The sequence below is a fragment of the Schistocerca serialis genome, chromosome 2 (genome assembly GCF_023864345.2).
Source record: "Schistocerca serialis cubense isolate TAMUIC-IGC-003099 chromosome 2, iqSchSeri2.2, whole genome shotgun sequence".
NCBI lineage: Eukaryota > Metazoa > Arthropoda > Insecta > Orthoptera > Acrididae > Schistocerca > Schistocerca serialis.
The window spans coordinates 955,192,626-955,211,406 of NC_064639.1; the positions used below are offsets into that span (position 1 = coordinate 955,192,626).

At 44.7% G+C, this 18,781-nt stretch overlaps 1 protein-coding gene across 1 annotated transcript in view; it reads right to left on the reverse strand.

Annotated features, from left to right (window-relative positions):
- LOC126456542 (gustatory receptor for sugar taste 64a-like) overlaps positions 1-18,781 on the reverse strand; it is a 164,830-nt gene that overhangs the window by 83,880 nt on the left and 62,169 nt on the right. The window contains exon 4 of the mRNA XM_050092290.1: positions 8,950-9,224. Coding sequence (XP_049948247.1) covers positions 8,950-9,224 — 275 coding nt within the window. The remainder of the gene's footprint in view (positions 1-8,949; positions 9,225-18,781) is intronic.

Here is an 18,781-nt window from a genome sequence, read left to right on the forward strand (position 1 = left end):
TTAGATACGTTTCGCAGTCGGAACGACAGCTTGCTTTGCGAGGGGCAACATAACGACGGTCTTTGGCAGGCCCATTTTTGTGGCTGGTGAACAGTCCACAGATAATTAAAGCTCATCAGTTAAGCTCATCAGTTGTTCAGTCGACATACTGTCTACTTCTACTTACATGTTAGAGGTGCTCTTGATATTACCATACTCTGATTTTTCCGGTGAGATTTTCAGGTTATGTTCATCATCACGGCCAGAAATGTCACAATTAATAAAATGTTCCGGGACATTGAATCGTGGTCGAATGGATTTCACTTTAACACCCGATTTTTCAGCCCCATCTGCGGAAGACTTTTCAGTGGCGGTCGTAGCTTTGTTAAATGTACGATTCACACCCTGGATCGCTACTGACTACGGCTAAATTCGGCTTGCGCGCAGTGGCGTAACGTTGCGTGTTTTGAATACGCAAGTTTACCGTGGAGGAAGAGGAAGTAGGTGTACGTTTAATTTTCTTGTTGTGATAGTTTTCAGGAAAGAAGGTGGTAGCTTAGATCACACGGTTTACCGAAAACCCGTGCACACAGACCGTTACCTACACCGTGATTCGAGCCACCAGCCGCACCAAAAGCGAGGCATCATAAAAACGTTAGCGGATAGATCAAGGAAAATCTGCGAACCAGAGCTGCTTGACGAAGAATTAAAACATATCACCAGTGCACTTCTCAAGAATGGTTATTCGTTCACAGAGGTGAAAAGAGCATTAAGACCACCGCGTAAAAATTACAGTGATGCTCAAGCGCCGGTGAAATCGAACGTTCTCCTGCCATTCATTAAGGACGAGACTGACCGCATAGGAAAAATCCTGAAAAAGCCTAACATTGCGGTAATCTACACAACTACACGGAAGATACAAGATCACCTAAAATCGGCTGTGGATTCTCGGCAACCGCTGGAAAAAGCTGGAATTTATAGGATTCTGTGTAGTTGGGGGAAGGTGTAAGTGGGTACAAATAGAACTGTCAAAAAACGACTCGAAGAGAACAAGGGCAATTGCAGAAGTGGGGAGACTGGCAGAGGCCAGCACATTCATTTTTGTACTAGCAGCCACAAGCGGATACCATGAAAGGCTATTCAGAGAGGCCATAGAACTTGCAAAACACCCCAGGAACGTTATATGAGGGAGGAGGGATTGAAATTGAATGATATTTGGATTCTGGTGACTAAGAAGATGTGTGCCAGTCTTCCACCGTGGGATGACAGCAAAAGCGGACAACGGCAATCTACAATGGTCAACTGCGCCAACACTGACTCAAAGGAAGGCCTCGGCGCTTGTTCGTGACGTCACGTCAGCTAGGCACGGCGAACGCCAGGTCTGTTGCAGGCATACTCATAATGGTGGTGTCTCCCTCTCTGACACAGGAAAATGTGAAACTATTGGCGGTAGTTGACCAACACACATTGTTTTGAGAAATTTCTGCAATCAATTAATTGTGCAATTCATTACACTTCTTAACAAATAGTGTACTCCTGAATTTAAATTTCCACCTGTTTTAAGGATTGACATACAAAAACAACTTCATGGTCCAGCAACAACAGAATTCGTGTTTTTTTACCTTATTTGTAAATCTGAGGAATTTACGTTTGTACTGCGTTGCTTTTACAAGAAACTGTGAACATATTGGTGCTCTTCTTTAGGTATCTTGGTTGACTATGGGGTGAGGAGCACTGAATGTTAATGAAATATCTTGCGATTGTACACTTTGGGGGAGGGGGTGGGGGACAGAAGAAGAGGCAAAACAGAGATATTTGTTTTATCAAATAAAATTTTTTTATCTTATTAAGTTTCAACTTTCAGTTGCAAGGGGGGAAATTTATCTTTTCTAATGTGCATGTTTAAAAAAGTGTAAGCTCAGCAGTATTTTCGATGTATGAAGCTATCTTGTTTCCTGTTTAGAATTCCTTTCGTTGAAAACGACTGTAATCTAATGACTGGCAACAGTTAGACATTTACGCACGTAAATTAGTTCACATTTCCAGTGACGATGTCAAACGAAAATAAATAAATAAATAAAATAAACGAGTTCATTGTAAGGTGGTTGGGGTAAGTTTCGATAACAAAATGGATCAAGTAAATATAGTTTCTTGAATGTAAAATTTCCGAAGCTTGCAATGGGGCAAAGCATCTTCTCATATTGATGTACGTTTGTTTCGACAGGATTCAGTAATACAGAACTATGATCTTCATTCGTAGCTTTACGACAGTAAGAAAATATTTCATCTAAATAAAACTGTAGAATCCAAAACAATACCAAACAGTTTGTCCAACAATAAGAGATATATAGTGATAAGCACGCCCAGGCGTTTCTGCCTGCAACAGACCTGGCGTGCGCCGTGCCTAGCTGACGTGACGTCACCAACAAGCGCCGAGGCCTTCCTTTGAGTCGGTGTTGACTGCGCTCGCCTATTCAAAACATGTGACGTCACTCCACTGCGTGGATGCTCGCGGAAGCGGAATTTTGGTTTAGCCAGAGCGAGCCAGGGTGTGAATCGGACATTCAACAAAGCTACGATACCCCTTGAAAATGTCCTCCACAGATGGCGACGAAACGTCGGATTTTGAAGTAAAATCCATTCGACCACGGCATAATAGCCCGGAACATTTTATTAAGCGTATTCATCATCGTCATAGTGTTCTGCCCGAAGGCAGGTTTTCACGTGGCAACTCTCCATGCTCTCCTGTCTTCTGGCATCCTCCTCAGGTCTGCGTAATTTCCGGTTCCCTTTATGCCGTCTATGATCTCGTATCTCCTCCTTCCTCTCATTCTCCTTCCACAGACTACTGCTTCCAAAGCGACTGTTAGCAAGTACCCGTCTCAAGGAATGTCCGAGCCAGTTCTTCTTCCTTTCTCTTACAACCTGCAGCAGTCTTCTCCTCTCACCAACCCTTTCCAGAAGTCTTTCGTTAATCACTCTTTCTGTCCAGATTATCTTCTCTATTCTCCTCCACATCCACATCTTAAATGTTACTAGACTTATTTCGTTTTCTCATCACCAATGTCTATATTTCTGTCCCATAGAGTACCATACTCCAGACAAAACACTTTGTCTATACTACCATATAAAGACAAGTCGATGTTTAACGTTGATGCCTAAAATGTCGAAAAGTACTCGACCGATTAATTTCACATTTTGACACGATTCTCCGACAAACGTTAGGAAGGATATAGGCTACAACTTTTTTTTAAATATATACTACATGAAGAAACAATGTTATTAGTAAAAATCTCGAAAGTTCTTGACCGATTTGCTTCAGATTTTTACATGATGCTCTAATAAACATTCAGGCAGACGTAGGCTATTTTTTTTTAAAGTCGAATGTACAGGTTTTCCTTTAAAATCGACTGCCAGGAAAAACGCAGTGCGCTCAGGTTTTAATTACGATAGCGGGGCATTTAAACCGTTAGACTAAACGTTTCTCCCGTATATATTCCATTTCCTTATATAATTAAAAAAACTACATATGCTATGTGCCATGTGCTCTTTTGTTCTCTTCTTCGCAGTCGATTTTAACAGAAAGCAGATTAGAATATTACTACGGAGACTGAATCGTTAAAAACCTCGTAATCCTACTCGTTTGCAGATTAAAACTATGCGACTACTTGTCATTGAAGCTACTATCCTCACAGATCCAGCAACTGGAGAGGTATAATATAGCCCATACACCAATGGAACCAACCGATTTACCCATCTATTTTAAGTGATTTCAGTTGCCAACCAAGGTTCCGTTGGCTGTCGTAATAAACAAGGCTCGAGATCAGCGTGAGAGGGAAAGACGAAACGGACGAGAGGCGTGGTTGGGAGGGGGGGGGGGGGGGCGACGGGGAGAAGGAGGAGGAGATAAACAACAAAGAGAGGGAAAACGAGGAGGGAGAAGATGATCAGGACATATTTCCAATTTCAATACGTATTTAACAATCGCGAAGAATCTGGGTTAGTTAGTCTATTATAATTTCATCTGTGAGTTCTTCGTGAATTTTAATTCTCGTTCTATTACACACACACACACAAACACACTTGTAAGCCAAAACATTATGAACATTGTCCAACATGACGTTGGATGCCTCCTGGTGGTGTTGCGGGTATGTGACGCAGTAACAGAAGTACATACACTATGTGATCTAAAGTATCCGGACACCTCCAAAACATACGTTTCTCATGTTAGGTGCATCGTGCCAGGTAATCCATATCAGCGACCTCAGTAGTCATTAGACATCGTGAGAGAGCAGAATGGGGGGCTCCGCGGAACTCACGGACTTCCAATGCAGTCAGGTGATGGGGTGTCACCTGTGTCATACGTCTGTACGCGAGATTTCCGCACTCCTAAACATCCCTAGGTTCACTGTTTCCGATGTGATAAGCAAGTGGAAACGCGAAGGACACGTACAGCACAAAAGCGTACAGGCCGACCTCGACTGTTAACTGACAGAGACCGCCGACAGTTGAAGAGGGTCGTAATGTGTAATAGGCAGACATCTCTCCAGATCATCACACAGGAATTCCAAACTTCATCACGATCCACTGCAAGTACTATGACAGGCGGGACGTGAGAAAACTTGGATTTCATGGTCGAGGGGCTGCTCGTAAGCCACATATCACGCCGGTAAAGGCCAAACGACGCCTCGCTTGGTGTATGGAGCGTAAACATTGGACAATTGAACAGTGGAAAAACGTCGTGTGGAATGACAAATCATGTACAGAATGTGGCGATCCTATGTCAGGATGTGGGTATGGCGAATGCCCCGTGAACGTCATCTGCCAGCGTGTGTAGAGCCAACAGTAAAATTAGGAGGCGGTGGCGTTATGGTGTGGTCGTGCTTTTCATGGAAGGGGCTTGCGCCCCTTGTTGTTTTGCGTGGCACCACAGGACAGGCCTACACTGATGTTTTAAGTACCTTCTTGCTTCCCACTGTTGAAGAACAATTCGGTGATGACGATTGCATCTTTCAACACGATTGAGCACCTGTTCATAATGCACGGCCTGTGACGGAGTGGTTACACGACAATAACATCCCTGTAATGGACTGGCCTGCACAGAATCCTGATCTGAATCCTATAGAACTCCTTTGGGATGTTTTGAAACGCCGACTTTGTGCCAGGCCTTCACCGACCGACATCGATACCTCTCCTCAGTGCAGCACTCCGTGAAGAACGGGCGGCCATTCCGCAAGAAGTCTTCGAGCATCTGACTGAATTTATGCCTGTGAGAGTGGAAGCTGTCATCAAGACAAACACCATATTGAATTCCAGCATTCCCGATGGAGGGTACCACGAACTTGTAAGTCATTTTCAGCCAGGTATCGTCAGTAAAGCCGCCAGTAATGAGTATATCAGCAGGGGCACTATGAGTTTAGTGCGGGACAATAAGTTGCGAATGTTTGTCTCACGGGAGGCGTGCCAGAGGTAAGTCCCTGCAGACGCACTATCCTCTGTGTCCTCGGTGGCTCAGATGGATACCGTGCCGGCACGGTAGCTCAGCGTGTTCGGTCAGAGGGCTGCGTGCTCTCTGTAATAAAAAAAACTGAGTCAAGGAATCAACGATCAACTTGACCGAATGTCTTGTGACGTCCGTCTAGACCAGGGCTTCACAACATACGTGCTCGCGGAGCAAGCTGTGAGCAGCAAGGCGCGAGCACGGAACAGCGCGAGCACGCTACCCCCACTACCGGACCAGAGCGGAGAGTGGGGAGAGTCACGTGGGGCAAACAACAGCTGCCGCCAGTCAATGTAAATCCGCGGCCACCTGCAGGGATATCACTCACGAATTATTACTGTGACAAATGAAACAAATAAAGGAGAATGTACACGTGTCACATAATTTTATTAGCATAGTGTATGCCTGTACATTCGTATTAATTTGTGAACTGTTACACAATAAAAGGTGTCACTGAAGGGTGGGATTCTCTGTTATCTTGTACTTTTTGCCCTTTACAATTGCGTCTATGTTCGGAGTAATTGTTCTTGTGCATCGTAGGCGCAGCGTGCAGTTTAAATTTCGATCAGACAATGCGTTTCTCAGGCACGTCTTGTTACATTTCATTGCAGAGAACAGTTATTCACAAACATACATGGAACCGAACATTGATATTATTGTAGCTGGCAGTTTGTGCAAATGAGGAAATCTATCCTGAGGGAAGTGTCTGTAAAATTCCAAAATGTTTTTCTTGTTCTGAAATTTGTCTCTGTATTCTCTGTCACACTGGAGGTCAATAATTTCTAGTTGCAGCTCAGGACGAATCTCTTCAATATTCGCTGAATATGGAGAGAAGAACAGATCAGAATCACTGTCTAGTGCTGTCATATCTTGAAAGCGTTGATCAAATTCTTCCTTAAGGGCAACTAAACTATGTGAATAACATTCACAGTCTTTGTGAACATCTTGCATGGATGATAATTTAGGAAAATGAGCTAGATTTCCTGTTTCCAGCTGACTCACCCAAAGTGTCAATTTCATTTTAAAAGCTCGTATTCGATCTATGAAATGAGTAATTAGCAGATCTTTACCTTGTAGTGAAATCTTCAAAGCATTCAGATGGCTAGTTAAATCTGCTAAGAACGCGAGATCACATTTCCATGAAGGCTCTTTCAATTCAGGAACACACATGTTATTTATTTCCATGAACATATTCATCTCATCTAATAGGCAAAAATTCGATTTAATAATTCGCCACGACTAAGCCAGCGGACCTCGCTGTAATAAGGCAGGCTACCATACTGGCTTTCTACATCCTCAAGAAAGCTTTTAAATTGTCTGTGTTGTAGCCCATGCTTCCTTACATAATTGGTCGTACGAACAATAACACTCATCACATTTTTTTGAGTGATACTCTTTGCACATAAGTTTTCCTGGTGGATCACAGTGAACGCCCCTTATTTCATTCGGCACGGTCAGTTTTTGCATTTTCTCCTTCAACAGCGCAACGAAACCTGATTTTTTCCCTGTCATCGCTGGTGCGCCGTCTGTAGCCGCTGAAACTAAAGAATTCCACGACAATCCTATATTTTCAACACTTTCTTCAACACTACTTAAAATATTACCTCCGATTGTAGTGTTCTTCATGGCTACTACATCGAGGAGCTCCTCCCTCACCTGAAGATCTCTATTTACGCCTCTAATAAATATAGCAAGCTGCGCTGTTCCAGTGATATCAACACTTTCGTCCAGAGCTAGAGAATACGCCATAAAATCTTTATAGATATTTGCAAGCTGGCTCTGGACGTCGTCTGCCATGTCCTGTATGCGACGCATAATGGTCATGTCAGATAATGGCACAATCCGAAACTGTTCAACTTGAGATGGACACAAATGTTCCGCTGCAACTACCAAACATCTTTTATTAAATCGCCATCAGTGAAGGGGCGCAGGGATTTTGCTAAAAACAAAGCAATTTTGTATCTCACTCTAAGAGCTGCCTCAGTTGATTTTTCTTCGTCATCCAGATCTTCTTCGGATAGCTTCCTTTTAACTTCCTGTGCACGATCTGGTCCATCACATTTTCCACTTCCGTAGTCTTTCGCGTGGTACGACATATAATGCCGCTGCAAATTAAATTTCCTAAAAGAATTCAGCGTTTTGTGACATACTAAACATTTTGCAACACCATCTTTTTCTGTAAACAGATACAATTCCTCCCAATGGGGGTTGAACTGTGAAAGCATGGTTGGAGTTACACAACGGCGACTTGACATGATTCTTAACCAGCGAAGTGACTGTGAAACGTCCCCTTTGAACAATTATACAAGACTGTGCTTAACCTGACACACAATATTTTGTTAGCGCAACGCAATCTGACTTTCAAAAATCTCTACAAAAGAATGGCCCTGACTAACATTAAACTATACCTTTCACAAATCACGTACCTCACAAAAATCTTCGCTGCTCAAGCTGCTGCAATACAGCGAGCGCCACTACTGCCAGCTAAATAAAAGATTCAAACTATGGAAGGCACTAACTACTGATAGGGATAGTTAGCAAATGAAAGATATTAATAGAGAACAAACAATGTATTTACCTTGATATCATCATATATAAATATAGCAGTTCATGACAAATTACAAATCTCCGCCATATCTCTCCCCACATCCACCACTGCTGGCGGCTCACCTCCAACTGCGCAACGCTACGCGCTGTTCACAGCCAGCTGCCTAACACTACAATGGCGAGTATTACAACAATGCAAAGCAGCCACAGACTGCACACAGCACAGCCAGTGATTTTCATATAGAGGTGGCGTTACCAATAAAGAACCTAAACAGCCTACTTACATAGAGAAAACATAAAGAGCCTACTTACATAGAGAAAACATAAACAGCCTACTTACATAGAGAAAACAAACAGCCTACTTACAACTGTTAGAGCTGATCGTAGTACTTTTAACGTTACACAGTCGGCGCGAATTCAATAGGCACGCTGAAGTCCTATTCATACGTGCGCGCGCATTTCCCCTCCCTCCCCTCCCTCCCCTCCCTCCCTACTCGGCGACCTTGCACCTGCTCGCGAGCACGTGCCTGAGCAGACGCGAGTACTCGCGCTCAAAACCGGCCAGTTGTTAAGCCCTGGTCTAGACCAAATGAAACGAACTATATCGAAAAAAAAAAAATAAAAACAAAAGATTCCGGGTTCGATCCCCGGTCGCGGCACACATTTTCAACTGTCCCCGTTGACTTATATCAATGCCTGTATGCAGCTAAGGGTATTCATTTTATTGTAATTTCATAATCTATTTTGCTTCTGTTTTTCCTGAATCTTTGTCATTCTTTTGCTACTTCTATATCATGCTGTATTTTGTCTCTTATTACTAACGTTAACAGTTTTAAGGTGGTGTCAAGCAGGTTAGTAGAATGATTAACTTAAACAAGACTGATCACTACAAAGCAGGTGCCTGAGCTGACGGACGTTTGTACCTTTCCACGCAGGGCGTGCAGGCGCGAGTTGAGCTGGTGGAAGCGTGCGGCCAGCACCATGCTGAGCAGCATGACGAACAGGTCCATGAAGTTCCACGCGAACGTGTCGATCACGTTGGTCGCCCAGAAGACGAGGCAGCGCCCGTGGTCGTAGGCGACCAGCGAGAACACCTGCGGGTAGGCGCGCTCGCAGTACCGGCGCAGCCAGTCGAACCCGCCCGACGAACACGTCACGGACGTCACCAGGTTCGTGATGTTGGCCAGCACGTGCTCCACTGGAAACGACACGAGACCACGCTTCCAGTGTCAGAATGCTGCAACTGTCCTATGGTCTAAAATTTTGTGCTAAATAAATAATAACACTGATGTGACAAACGTTATGGGATGGGTCCTGATATTGTGTCGGATCTCCATTTGCTTGGCGTAGTGGAGCCATTCGACGTGGTTTGGGCTCAATAAGTCGTTGGAAGTCTACTCCAAAAATATATTGCGCTATGCTTTCTCTACAGCTATCCATAATTACGAAAAGGTTAACGGTGCACGATTTCGTGCACGAAATGGCCTCTCGATTACATCCCTCAAATGTTCGATGGGATTCATGACGGTCGATCTGGGCGGGCAGATCATTGCCGGGAATGTTGTACAAAACAATCGAGAAAAGTCGTGGCTCAGTGCCATGACGCATTGTCGTCCATTAAAAATACGTTGTTGTTTGGATACCTAAAGTCCATGAATGGCTGCAAATGGTCTCCAAGTAGCCGAACATAACCATTTCCAATCAATGATCGTTTCAGTTAAACCATAGGGCCCACTCCATTCCATGTAAATAAAGCCCACATCAACAGCTTGCACAGTGGCTTCTTGACAACCTGGGTCCATGGCTTCTTGGGGTCTGCACCACACTCGCATCCTACCATCAGCTCTTACCCACTGAAGTTGGGGCTCATCTGACCAGGTTACAGTTATCCAGTGTGCAGCACCCATCGGATATGGTCGCGAGCCCATGAGAGACGCTGCAGGTGATGTCGTGCTGTTAGCAAAGGCACTCGCGTCGTTCGTCTGCTTTCATAGGCCATTAACGCCAAAGTTCGCCGCAATGCCCTAACGGATACGTTCTTTGTCCGTCCCACACTGTTCTCTGCGGTTATTTCACGCAGTGTTGCCTGTTACCCCCAACAAATATCCGCAAACGCCGCTGCTCGTGGCTGTCGGCCACTGCGTTGTCCGTGGTGAGAAGTAATGCCCTGAATTTAGTATTTCCGGTACACTCTTGACACTGTGCGAGGTGCCGGGGCTAGCAGTGTATTTAACACTAAATTCTTCTAGAATCTACATATGTAAATGATGCTCTAAGCCCCCCCCCCCTAACTCCGACTTTTGCTGTTGCACAAGGATTAAAAAAAATACGCGAACTAACTCTAATCAACCCTGCCAGTGTAGTAGAAGAGAGTTTGGCACCTGCAATAATTTAATTTGATAAATAAGTTAAATATAAGAAGGTTTCATTAACATAGTGAGGAATGATAGGGTTGCTCTACCGATTAATAGAATGAAAGTTCTGTCCAAAATAACAATATGATTTATTAAGACTAAACACCAAATAATAAACAAAAACACATGACACATTTACAATACATCAAATTGGCTCAAATTGGATACTCAAACGCTGTGAATGTGAAGTTGTCCCTAAACTAGATTGTGAGGATTATGACGAAGTGGTATGTGGAGCCAATTCCTTGCAACTCAAATCTTAAGAGAAAAACACATAGCCAACCCAACATTAATTGCTGCTACCCAAGACAGAACAAAGTTAGAAAAAGACGAACAGGCGCGCTCTGCTGAGCTCTGATTATCACCTAGGAAAATCCCTGTCTGCCGGTGCTGCGGACATACCTTACCAATCTGTCTTCCTAACTGCAAGAACACGATTTGGCGTACCGGAGGCGATGGCTGGTTGCTTCGACGTCCTCGACCGAAAGGCGAGAGCCGACGACCTAGAGCACCCGTACAGGCCGAACACACAACATTCCCGCCCCCACGACAGTGGCCGTGGTTAAACGTTCCAATCAGCAACTCGAAAACCGGCGGAAAATTCCACTCTATTGCCGGAGCACTATCATTCCACCAATGGAGATTCTTGGCGCCAATTTCTGCGCTGATTTTGCTACGTCACGGAGCTATGCCCTGAGCAAGCCAATCACAGTTACTATTTTGCAGAAAGCGCGGGAATTTTCCCGCCACAACTGCCTGGGTACACAAGTCATTCCCACGCCTCGCTGGTAGCCCGCCAGAAAGTGTTTTCGCTAAGTTTCTGCGAAGTAACGGAACCTCTAGCCCAGCCGCTACTTCAGACCCCTCCGGGCGTGTCTTTTGACAATGTCGGTGTCTGCAAAGCATTCACTCGACTTCCTCACACCCGTCGTCTTAACCCTTTCCAGATCAGAAGAGCCCGCCTGTCACCGGACCACCCGGGTGACGAGAGACGCTGCGTGGGAAGTCCGCGTGTGAAGGAATAGCGACTTTTCACTGCATGCAATTAGAGAGGAAAATCGTAAGATAGAAATATGAGAGGGGGCTCATGCCACCTCTCAACTATATATCTAGGAATATTAAATTCCCTAACGATTACCTAACTACCATTCAGCGTTCGAAGTCTGTTAATTCCCGTCGTGCAGCCATAATCACGTTGGAAACCTCTACACATGGATCACCTAAGCGCAAATGAGAGCTCCGCCGATGCACTGCCCTTTTCCACCCTGTGTACGTGATAATGTATATGTGCATATCGCTACCCCATTACTTTCGACGTATCAGTGTAAGGTGTCTTCAAGAGTCAGAAATTATGACCTCTTAGGCTGAAGGTATCTCAGAAGGGCAAGGAAGAGTTGGCCAACGTAACGGGCAAAAGCCTAATACCTGAACTCTAGGAAAATAAGAAAATCGGCATGCATGCGACAGGAAGCGCTACCTAATATGTTCCAAAACATCGGTCATAAAAACGAGGTTTTCGGGGCTTATACCTCGGATTCTATTGGTGACAGAAAGTTAGTGTCAAGTGTTCTGGATAGCCCTTGGGCTAGGGACTATTTGTATATCCAACAGAAGGACCATCTTACTGTAATTATCCTACAGTACAGGGTCAAAGTTTGAACATTACACACCTCTTCCAGCTTAGGCAAATTGAGCAAATCGGTTAGTTCTTCTTGCGTAACATGTGGTCCACTGTGTGCCTTAAGGGGCTTATGGAGGCACTATTTAGTTCAGAAACCAGAAAAACATGATTTTTGGGTAGCAAAAGCGAGCTGCGGATTGCAAGATGGCTATGCACAGCTAATGTCTGACACTTCACTTCTTTTCTCTTTTGTCAGAGTTCAGCATAAACACTCTCTGTTTGCATTAACGTCCACGGTTCAAATGGTTCTGAGCACTATGGGACTTAACATCTGAGGTCATCAGTCCCCTAGGACTTAGAACTACTTAAACCTAACTAACCTAAGGACATCACACACATTCATGCCCGAGGCAGGATTCGAACCTGCAACTGTAGCGGGCGCTGTTCCAGACTGAAGCGCCTAGAAATGCTCGGCCACCACGGCCGGCGTTAACGTCCACACAATAAATGGCTGGGGTAAGGAAGGGACCCTTATTCTATGACAGAGCACAATAGTGTTCAAGCTGTAAACAGATTGGTTTAAAATGCTGACATTTTTTCACAGAAATACACTGATTTACACAGTTTGCAACATGGCAATGTTAGAACAGTTGTCAAGATACCACATCTCGACCTGAGTAAGTGAAATAACTCTAAACACAACAATATAAAATTTTAACTAGAAGTTTCTTTACAACATTATTCTTACTACTACGTTATGAAGTTGGTCAGTATTACGATAAATCATTAAATTCCGGTTCTAAGTTTCGTACTATTTAGGATGACAATCAAGTCTACAGAGGATGGTTAGTTTTGTGAGAAGCTCAGCAAAAGATTACCCAAGGTTGCTCGAGTTCACAGTGGTCGCAAGCTGGTGAATCAGCAAGTTACGGCTCTGCTCGTGGTATTTACTTTAGCTGCGATGAGTTGTCGTCTGCATGTGTACTCACGTCCTCTGAAATTCCTATAAAAGTTATTCAAAACCTTTGCTGATTTTATCAGCAGAAACTCTCCTACGTTTCTCGTAAGGCGAGAAAACATGCACTCATCCCTAGTCTTGGAATACGGCAATATGCACGTGCATGGCTGGAGCAGCGTGCATATTACAATGCCCCCTCAGTTCTCGCAACAACAATTAACTATGTGGCTGGTTCGTTACTCCGCAGTTTGAGCTCAACGACGCTACAGCTAATATTTAGCTGAATGTCAGCAGCAGTGAACGTAGTGTTCACACAAATTTCTCCTCTGCGTCGTACAGAGCATTATGCACCCCATTCTGCACTTGACGCCAGTTCAGAGTAGAGTGTCCTCGAAAATTTTGGTCTTGTCTTTCTCGTAGCAAAACTGTCCCCCACCTTGGTCCTCTCATGCTCCACGTCACAGCTTTTTCCGATCAATAGGAGTGTTCCTCTTGTTTGTGGAAACTCTATTTCCCAATCGCAAAGGCCCTACCATTAAACTGCATCGAAATCTTCCTAGTTCGTTTCCACCAGTTGGACATTTTGTGCCAGCCCCAGATGCCTAAAAGTTACACGCATACAGCATGAGCATACTACGCATTGTTCACGTGATAAACTGCATCACTGGTTTGTTCACATCCATTTGGAAATTCCGAAACACAGTTTTCTAAAGCTTCTTGCCGTCCCACTCCGACGGCCCGCTACTTGTTCGCCGGCAGGAGCCACCTGGCGCCCGGTCGTTGTCTCTCGCCACAGGACGCCCCCTAAGAGCTTTCCGTTGTACTGCCCTTGTTGCACCCTTCATGCCTGCTCATGCCTGCTTCCAAACAAAACGTTTCCTCTAGCTGCTTGTTTCACCTCTTGCTCATTGGCATGCAGTATACATGATACGTGTGTTAATACCGTCGACTGAGTGTCATCACTTTGCATTACATACTTATAGGCAAATCTGCTCATTTTCGCCTAAGTAAGTTAGGAGCTAGTAGAAACCCTTGGGAAACAGAAGAAATATTGAATTTAATTGATGAAAGGAGACAATATAAAAATGCAGTAAATGAAACAGGCAAAAAGGAAGACAAACGTATCAAAAATGAGATTGACAGGCAGTGCCAAATGGCTAAGCAGGGGTGGCTAGAGGACAAATGTAAGGATGTAGAGGCTTATCTCACTAGGGGTAACATAGATACTGCCTACAGGAAAATTAAAGAGACCTTTGGAGAAAAAAGAACCACTTGTATGAATATCAAGAGCTTTAATGGAAATCAAGTTCTAAGCAAAGAAGGGAAAGCAGAAAGGTGGAAGGAGTATATAGAGGGTCTATACAAGGACGATGAACTTGAGGACAATATTATGGAAATGGAAGAGGATGTAGATGAAGATGAAATGGGAGATATGATACTGCGTGAAGAGTTTGACAGAGCACTGAAAGACCTGAGTCGAAACAAGGCCCCCGGAGTAGACAACATTCCATTGGAACTACTGACAGCCTTGGGAGAGGCAGTCCTGACAAAACTCTACCATCTGGTGAGCAAGATGTACGCGACAGGCGAAATTCCCTCACGCGTCAAGAAGAATATAATAATTCCAATCCCAAAGAAAGCAGGTGTTGACAGATGTGAAAATTATCGAACTATCAGTTTAATAAGTCACATCTGCAAAATACTAACGCAAATTCTTTACAGACGAATGGAAAAAACGATAGAAGCCGAACTCGGGGAAGATCAGTTTGGATACCGTAGAAATGTTGGAACACGTGAGACAATACTGACCCTACGACTTATCTTAGAAGAAAGATTAAGTAAAGGCAAATCTACTTTTCTAGCATTTGTAGACTTAGAGAAAGTTTTTGACAATGTTGACTGGAATACTCTCTTTCAAATTCTAAAGGTGGCAGGGATAAAATACAGGGAGCGAAAGGCTATTTACAATTTGTACAGAAAGCAGATGGCAGTTATAAGAGTCGAGGGACATGAAAGGGAAGCAGTGGTTGGGAAGGGAGTGAGACAGGGTTGTAGTCTCTCTCCATGTTATTCTATCTGTATATTGAGCAAGCAGTCAAGGAAACAAAAGAAAAATTCGGAGTAGGTATTAAAATCCATGGAGATAAAATAATAACTTTAAGGTTCGCCGATGACATTGTAATTCTGTCAGAGACAGCAAAGGACTTAGAAGAGCAGTTGAACGTAATGGATAGTGTCTTTTAGGGAGGATATAAGATGAACATCAACAAAAGCAAAACGAGTATAATGGAATGTAGTCGAATTAAGTCGGGTGATGCTGAGGGAATTAGATTAGGAAATGAGACACTTAAAGTAGTAAAGGAGTTTTGCTATTTGGGGAGCAAAACAACTGATGATGGTCGAAGTACAGAGGATATAAAATGTAGACTGGCAATGGCAAGGAAAGCGTTTCTGAAGAAGAGAACTTTGTTAACATCGAGTATAGATTTAAATGTCAGGAAGTCGTTTCTGAAAGTATTTGTATGGAGTGTAGACATGTATGGAAGTGAAATGTGGACGATAAATAATTTAGACAAGAAGAGAATGGAAGCTTTCGAAATGTGGTGCTACAGAAGAATGCTGAAGATTAGATGGGTAGATCATGTAACTAATGAGGAGATATTGAATAGAGTTGGAGAGAAGAGGAGCTTGTGGCACAACTTGACTAGAAGAAGGGATCGGTTGGTAGGACATGTTCCGAGACATCGAGGGATCACGAATTTAGCATTGGAGGGCAGTGTGGAGGGTAAAAATCGTAGAGGGAGACCAAGAGATGAATACTCTAAGCAGATTCAGAAGGATGTAGGCTGCAGTAGGTTCTGGGAGATGAAGAAGCTTGCACAGGATAGAGTAGCATGGAGAGCTGCATCAAACCAGTCTCAGGATTGAAGACCACAACAACAACAAGTTAGGTGTCCTATTCACCTTCCCGTTACGATGTACAAATGGGTAAAGTATGTGCGATATATTCCAATGTAAAATCGGGTATTAGGAGAAAATGTAGTTTATAAATTGATGTAGAACGGAGAAATATTCTGTAAAGAGTCTCCGTTAGCATCAGAAGGGTTCTGGAAAGCCAATATTATAGCACATAGGTTTCAAGTGCTATTCAGAGATTGAAAGTTTGACATGGGGTGTGTGTGTGTGTGTGTGTGTGTTTGTGGTTTGAGGTTTTCGGGCGCTAAACAGCGTGTCATCAGCGCCCAAACGCATAGAAACAGGAACACATGCGGTGAAGGGACGAAGACGGACAGCGAACAAGGAGAACGGCTAAAAGACACAGACCTGACGCAGTTCCAAATCCTCACATACAGAGGCAAAACAAGAGGAGAAGAAATGCACTAAAAAAGGAAAGGAAACACAAGGAAAAGAGAACAGAAATCGAAGTGAAATAAGTAGGTAATCGTGACTGGCGGACCTCTTACCTAAAACCTGGGTGAGCCAGTCACCCCGGAGCACATTAAAATCCCCTCCCTAAAATCCGAGGCAACAAATTGGACAGGACACAAAACCGTAAGACCTTAATCACAATCGTTGCGTCGTCTTGCAAAATAGAGGGCAAATCTGGTGGCAAGGAAACCACCGCCCTCTGGTCAGAGAATAAAAGACAGTCAAGTAAAATGTGGCGGACAGTAATCTGGACGCCACAAGCACTGCAGATTGGGGGGTCCTCCCGCCGGAGTAAAAAACCGTGCGTTAAGGGACTGTGCCCGATGCGGAGGCGAGTGAGGAGAACCTCATCCCGCCTGCATGACTGGTAGGACGTACGCCATGGCTGCGTGGTGGCCTTGACCAGACGCAGCTTATTTTCACTGACTGTCAGACACTCCTCTTCCCACTGACGCATAACACGAAAACGCAAAAGGGAGGTAACAGCATGGAGGGGGACGGAATATTCAACAACGTGAGGGAGGGAACATGCATCTTTGGCAGCCACATCCGCCAGTTCGTTTCCCCTAATACCAACGTGTCCCGGCACCCAGCAGAAAGAAACCTCCTTCCCCTGCCGTTGCAGGTGGAGTAGGGCATCATGGATGTTCTGGACGACCGTATCCGCTGGGTACAAGTGTTGCATGGTTTGAAGGTCACTCAGTGAGTCAGAACAGATAAGAAACTTAAGACTGGGAACACATCTCATCTGCTCCAATGTCCGCAATATCGCAAACAATTCGGCATCAAAGATGGTAAACGCCGCAGGAAGCGACTCGATCAGGGAAAACAACAGCACAACCAACAGAGTCCCCCTGTTTAGAGCCATCCGTAAATACTGGTACATGGTCGAGATGCTGGTTTAAAATATCGTAAAATAAGGGAGTAAAAACAAACGCAGGAGTGCAGCTCCTCCGGTACTCTGACAAGTCTAAAAGGACGCTGGGCCTCTGGAGCAACCAGGGGGGCAGGCGGGTAAAACCCTGGAGTTGGGGTGCCACACGCTCCACACCAAGGGACTCAAGCAAATGCTTGGCTTGAATCTCAAATGGTCTCGTTGCCCTGGGACGACTGGAAAAGAGACGTTCCATAGGCGGTCGGGCAACAGTAGGGTACGCAGGGGAGGTAGGACAGGCAAGGAATTGAGACACCCGTCGCACCATGAGGAGTTTCCGCCGGATGGCGAGCGACGGTTCCCCTGCCTCAGCACACAGGCTGGGGATGGGACTGGCATGGAATGCACCAGTGGCCAGCCTGATACCCTCATGGTGTACTGCGTCAAGAATCTTCAGATACGAAGGCCTCGCTGACCCATACACAGTGCATCCATAGTCAAGACGCGACCGGACAAAAGCCCTATAAAACTGCAGCAGACGCGCCCGATTTTCTCCCCAGGACCGATGGCTCAGACACTTCAAAATATTCAGTGCCTTCAAGGCCCCGTGGCCATTTGCATCAACCCAGTCAGAAAGAAAGGACACAGTTCATTCTCCTTCGGAGTAACACCGCCTCTTGTTTGGATAATGCTATTAATTAAGCGAAATAAAAAATAAATATTTGTCCTCCAATCGTGGACAACCGACCACCGAGTGATCCTCTGTCAATTGTGTCGTTCGTTGTGGTATGGAGTTCTTTGGGGACAGTGCACCTCTCTCCCGGCCGTCGTCGGCTGTTTTGGCCTCAGAGCCGCTACGTGTCAATCAAGCAGCTTCTCAACTGGCGTCAAGAGGCTAGAGCATCCCACTTCGGTCCTCCCAAGGAGAAATCCCTGGTGGTACCAGGAATAGAACCCAGGTCCTCCGCATAAGTAGATCACACAGAAACACGAGGTTTTGGCAAAGACATGTAGCTCACTATCGTGGGCAGGCAGAAGTCGTCACTCATTACGCTGACGCATAATAAACTTAATTGTGAGAAAGTTCACAGATTTCAGAAACAGTAACTTTAACATGCTGATTCCGTAATGATCTTACAGATTTTCGGGTATGATGGAGAACGATAAATGTACCAAATTTCAAAGATATCGACTGGCACCTTTCACCGAAAATTTCAAATACTCTCGGGTACTCTATATGCGCTTGAGATTAGGGTGCCAGAATGTTTGGTGAAAAAGGAATGTATGGGTGCTGTCCTGATAACAATGCTGTTGTCATCTTCAAAAGCGAGAGTGTCCGCAGCATACTCGTCATGAAATATAGAAGAAAGGCGAGCACTTGGTCACAGAAAACGTTGAAATAAACGTTCTGGAAATATTCGTGGTGACCTGAAAGAATGGGCCCAAGCTACTGAACCAA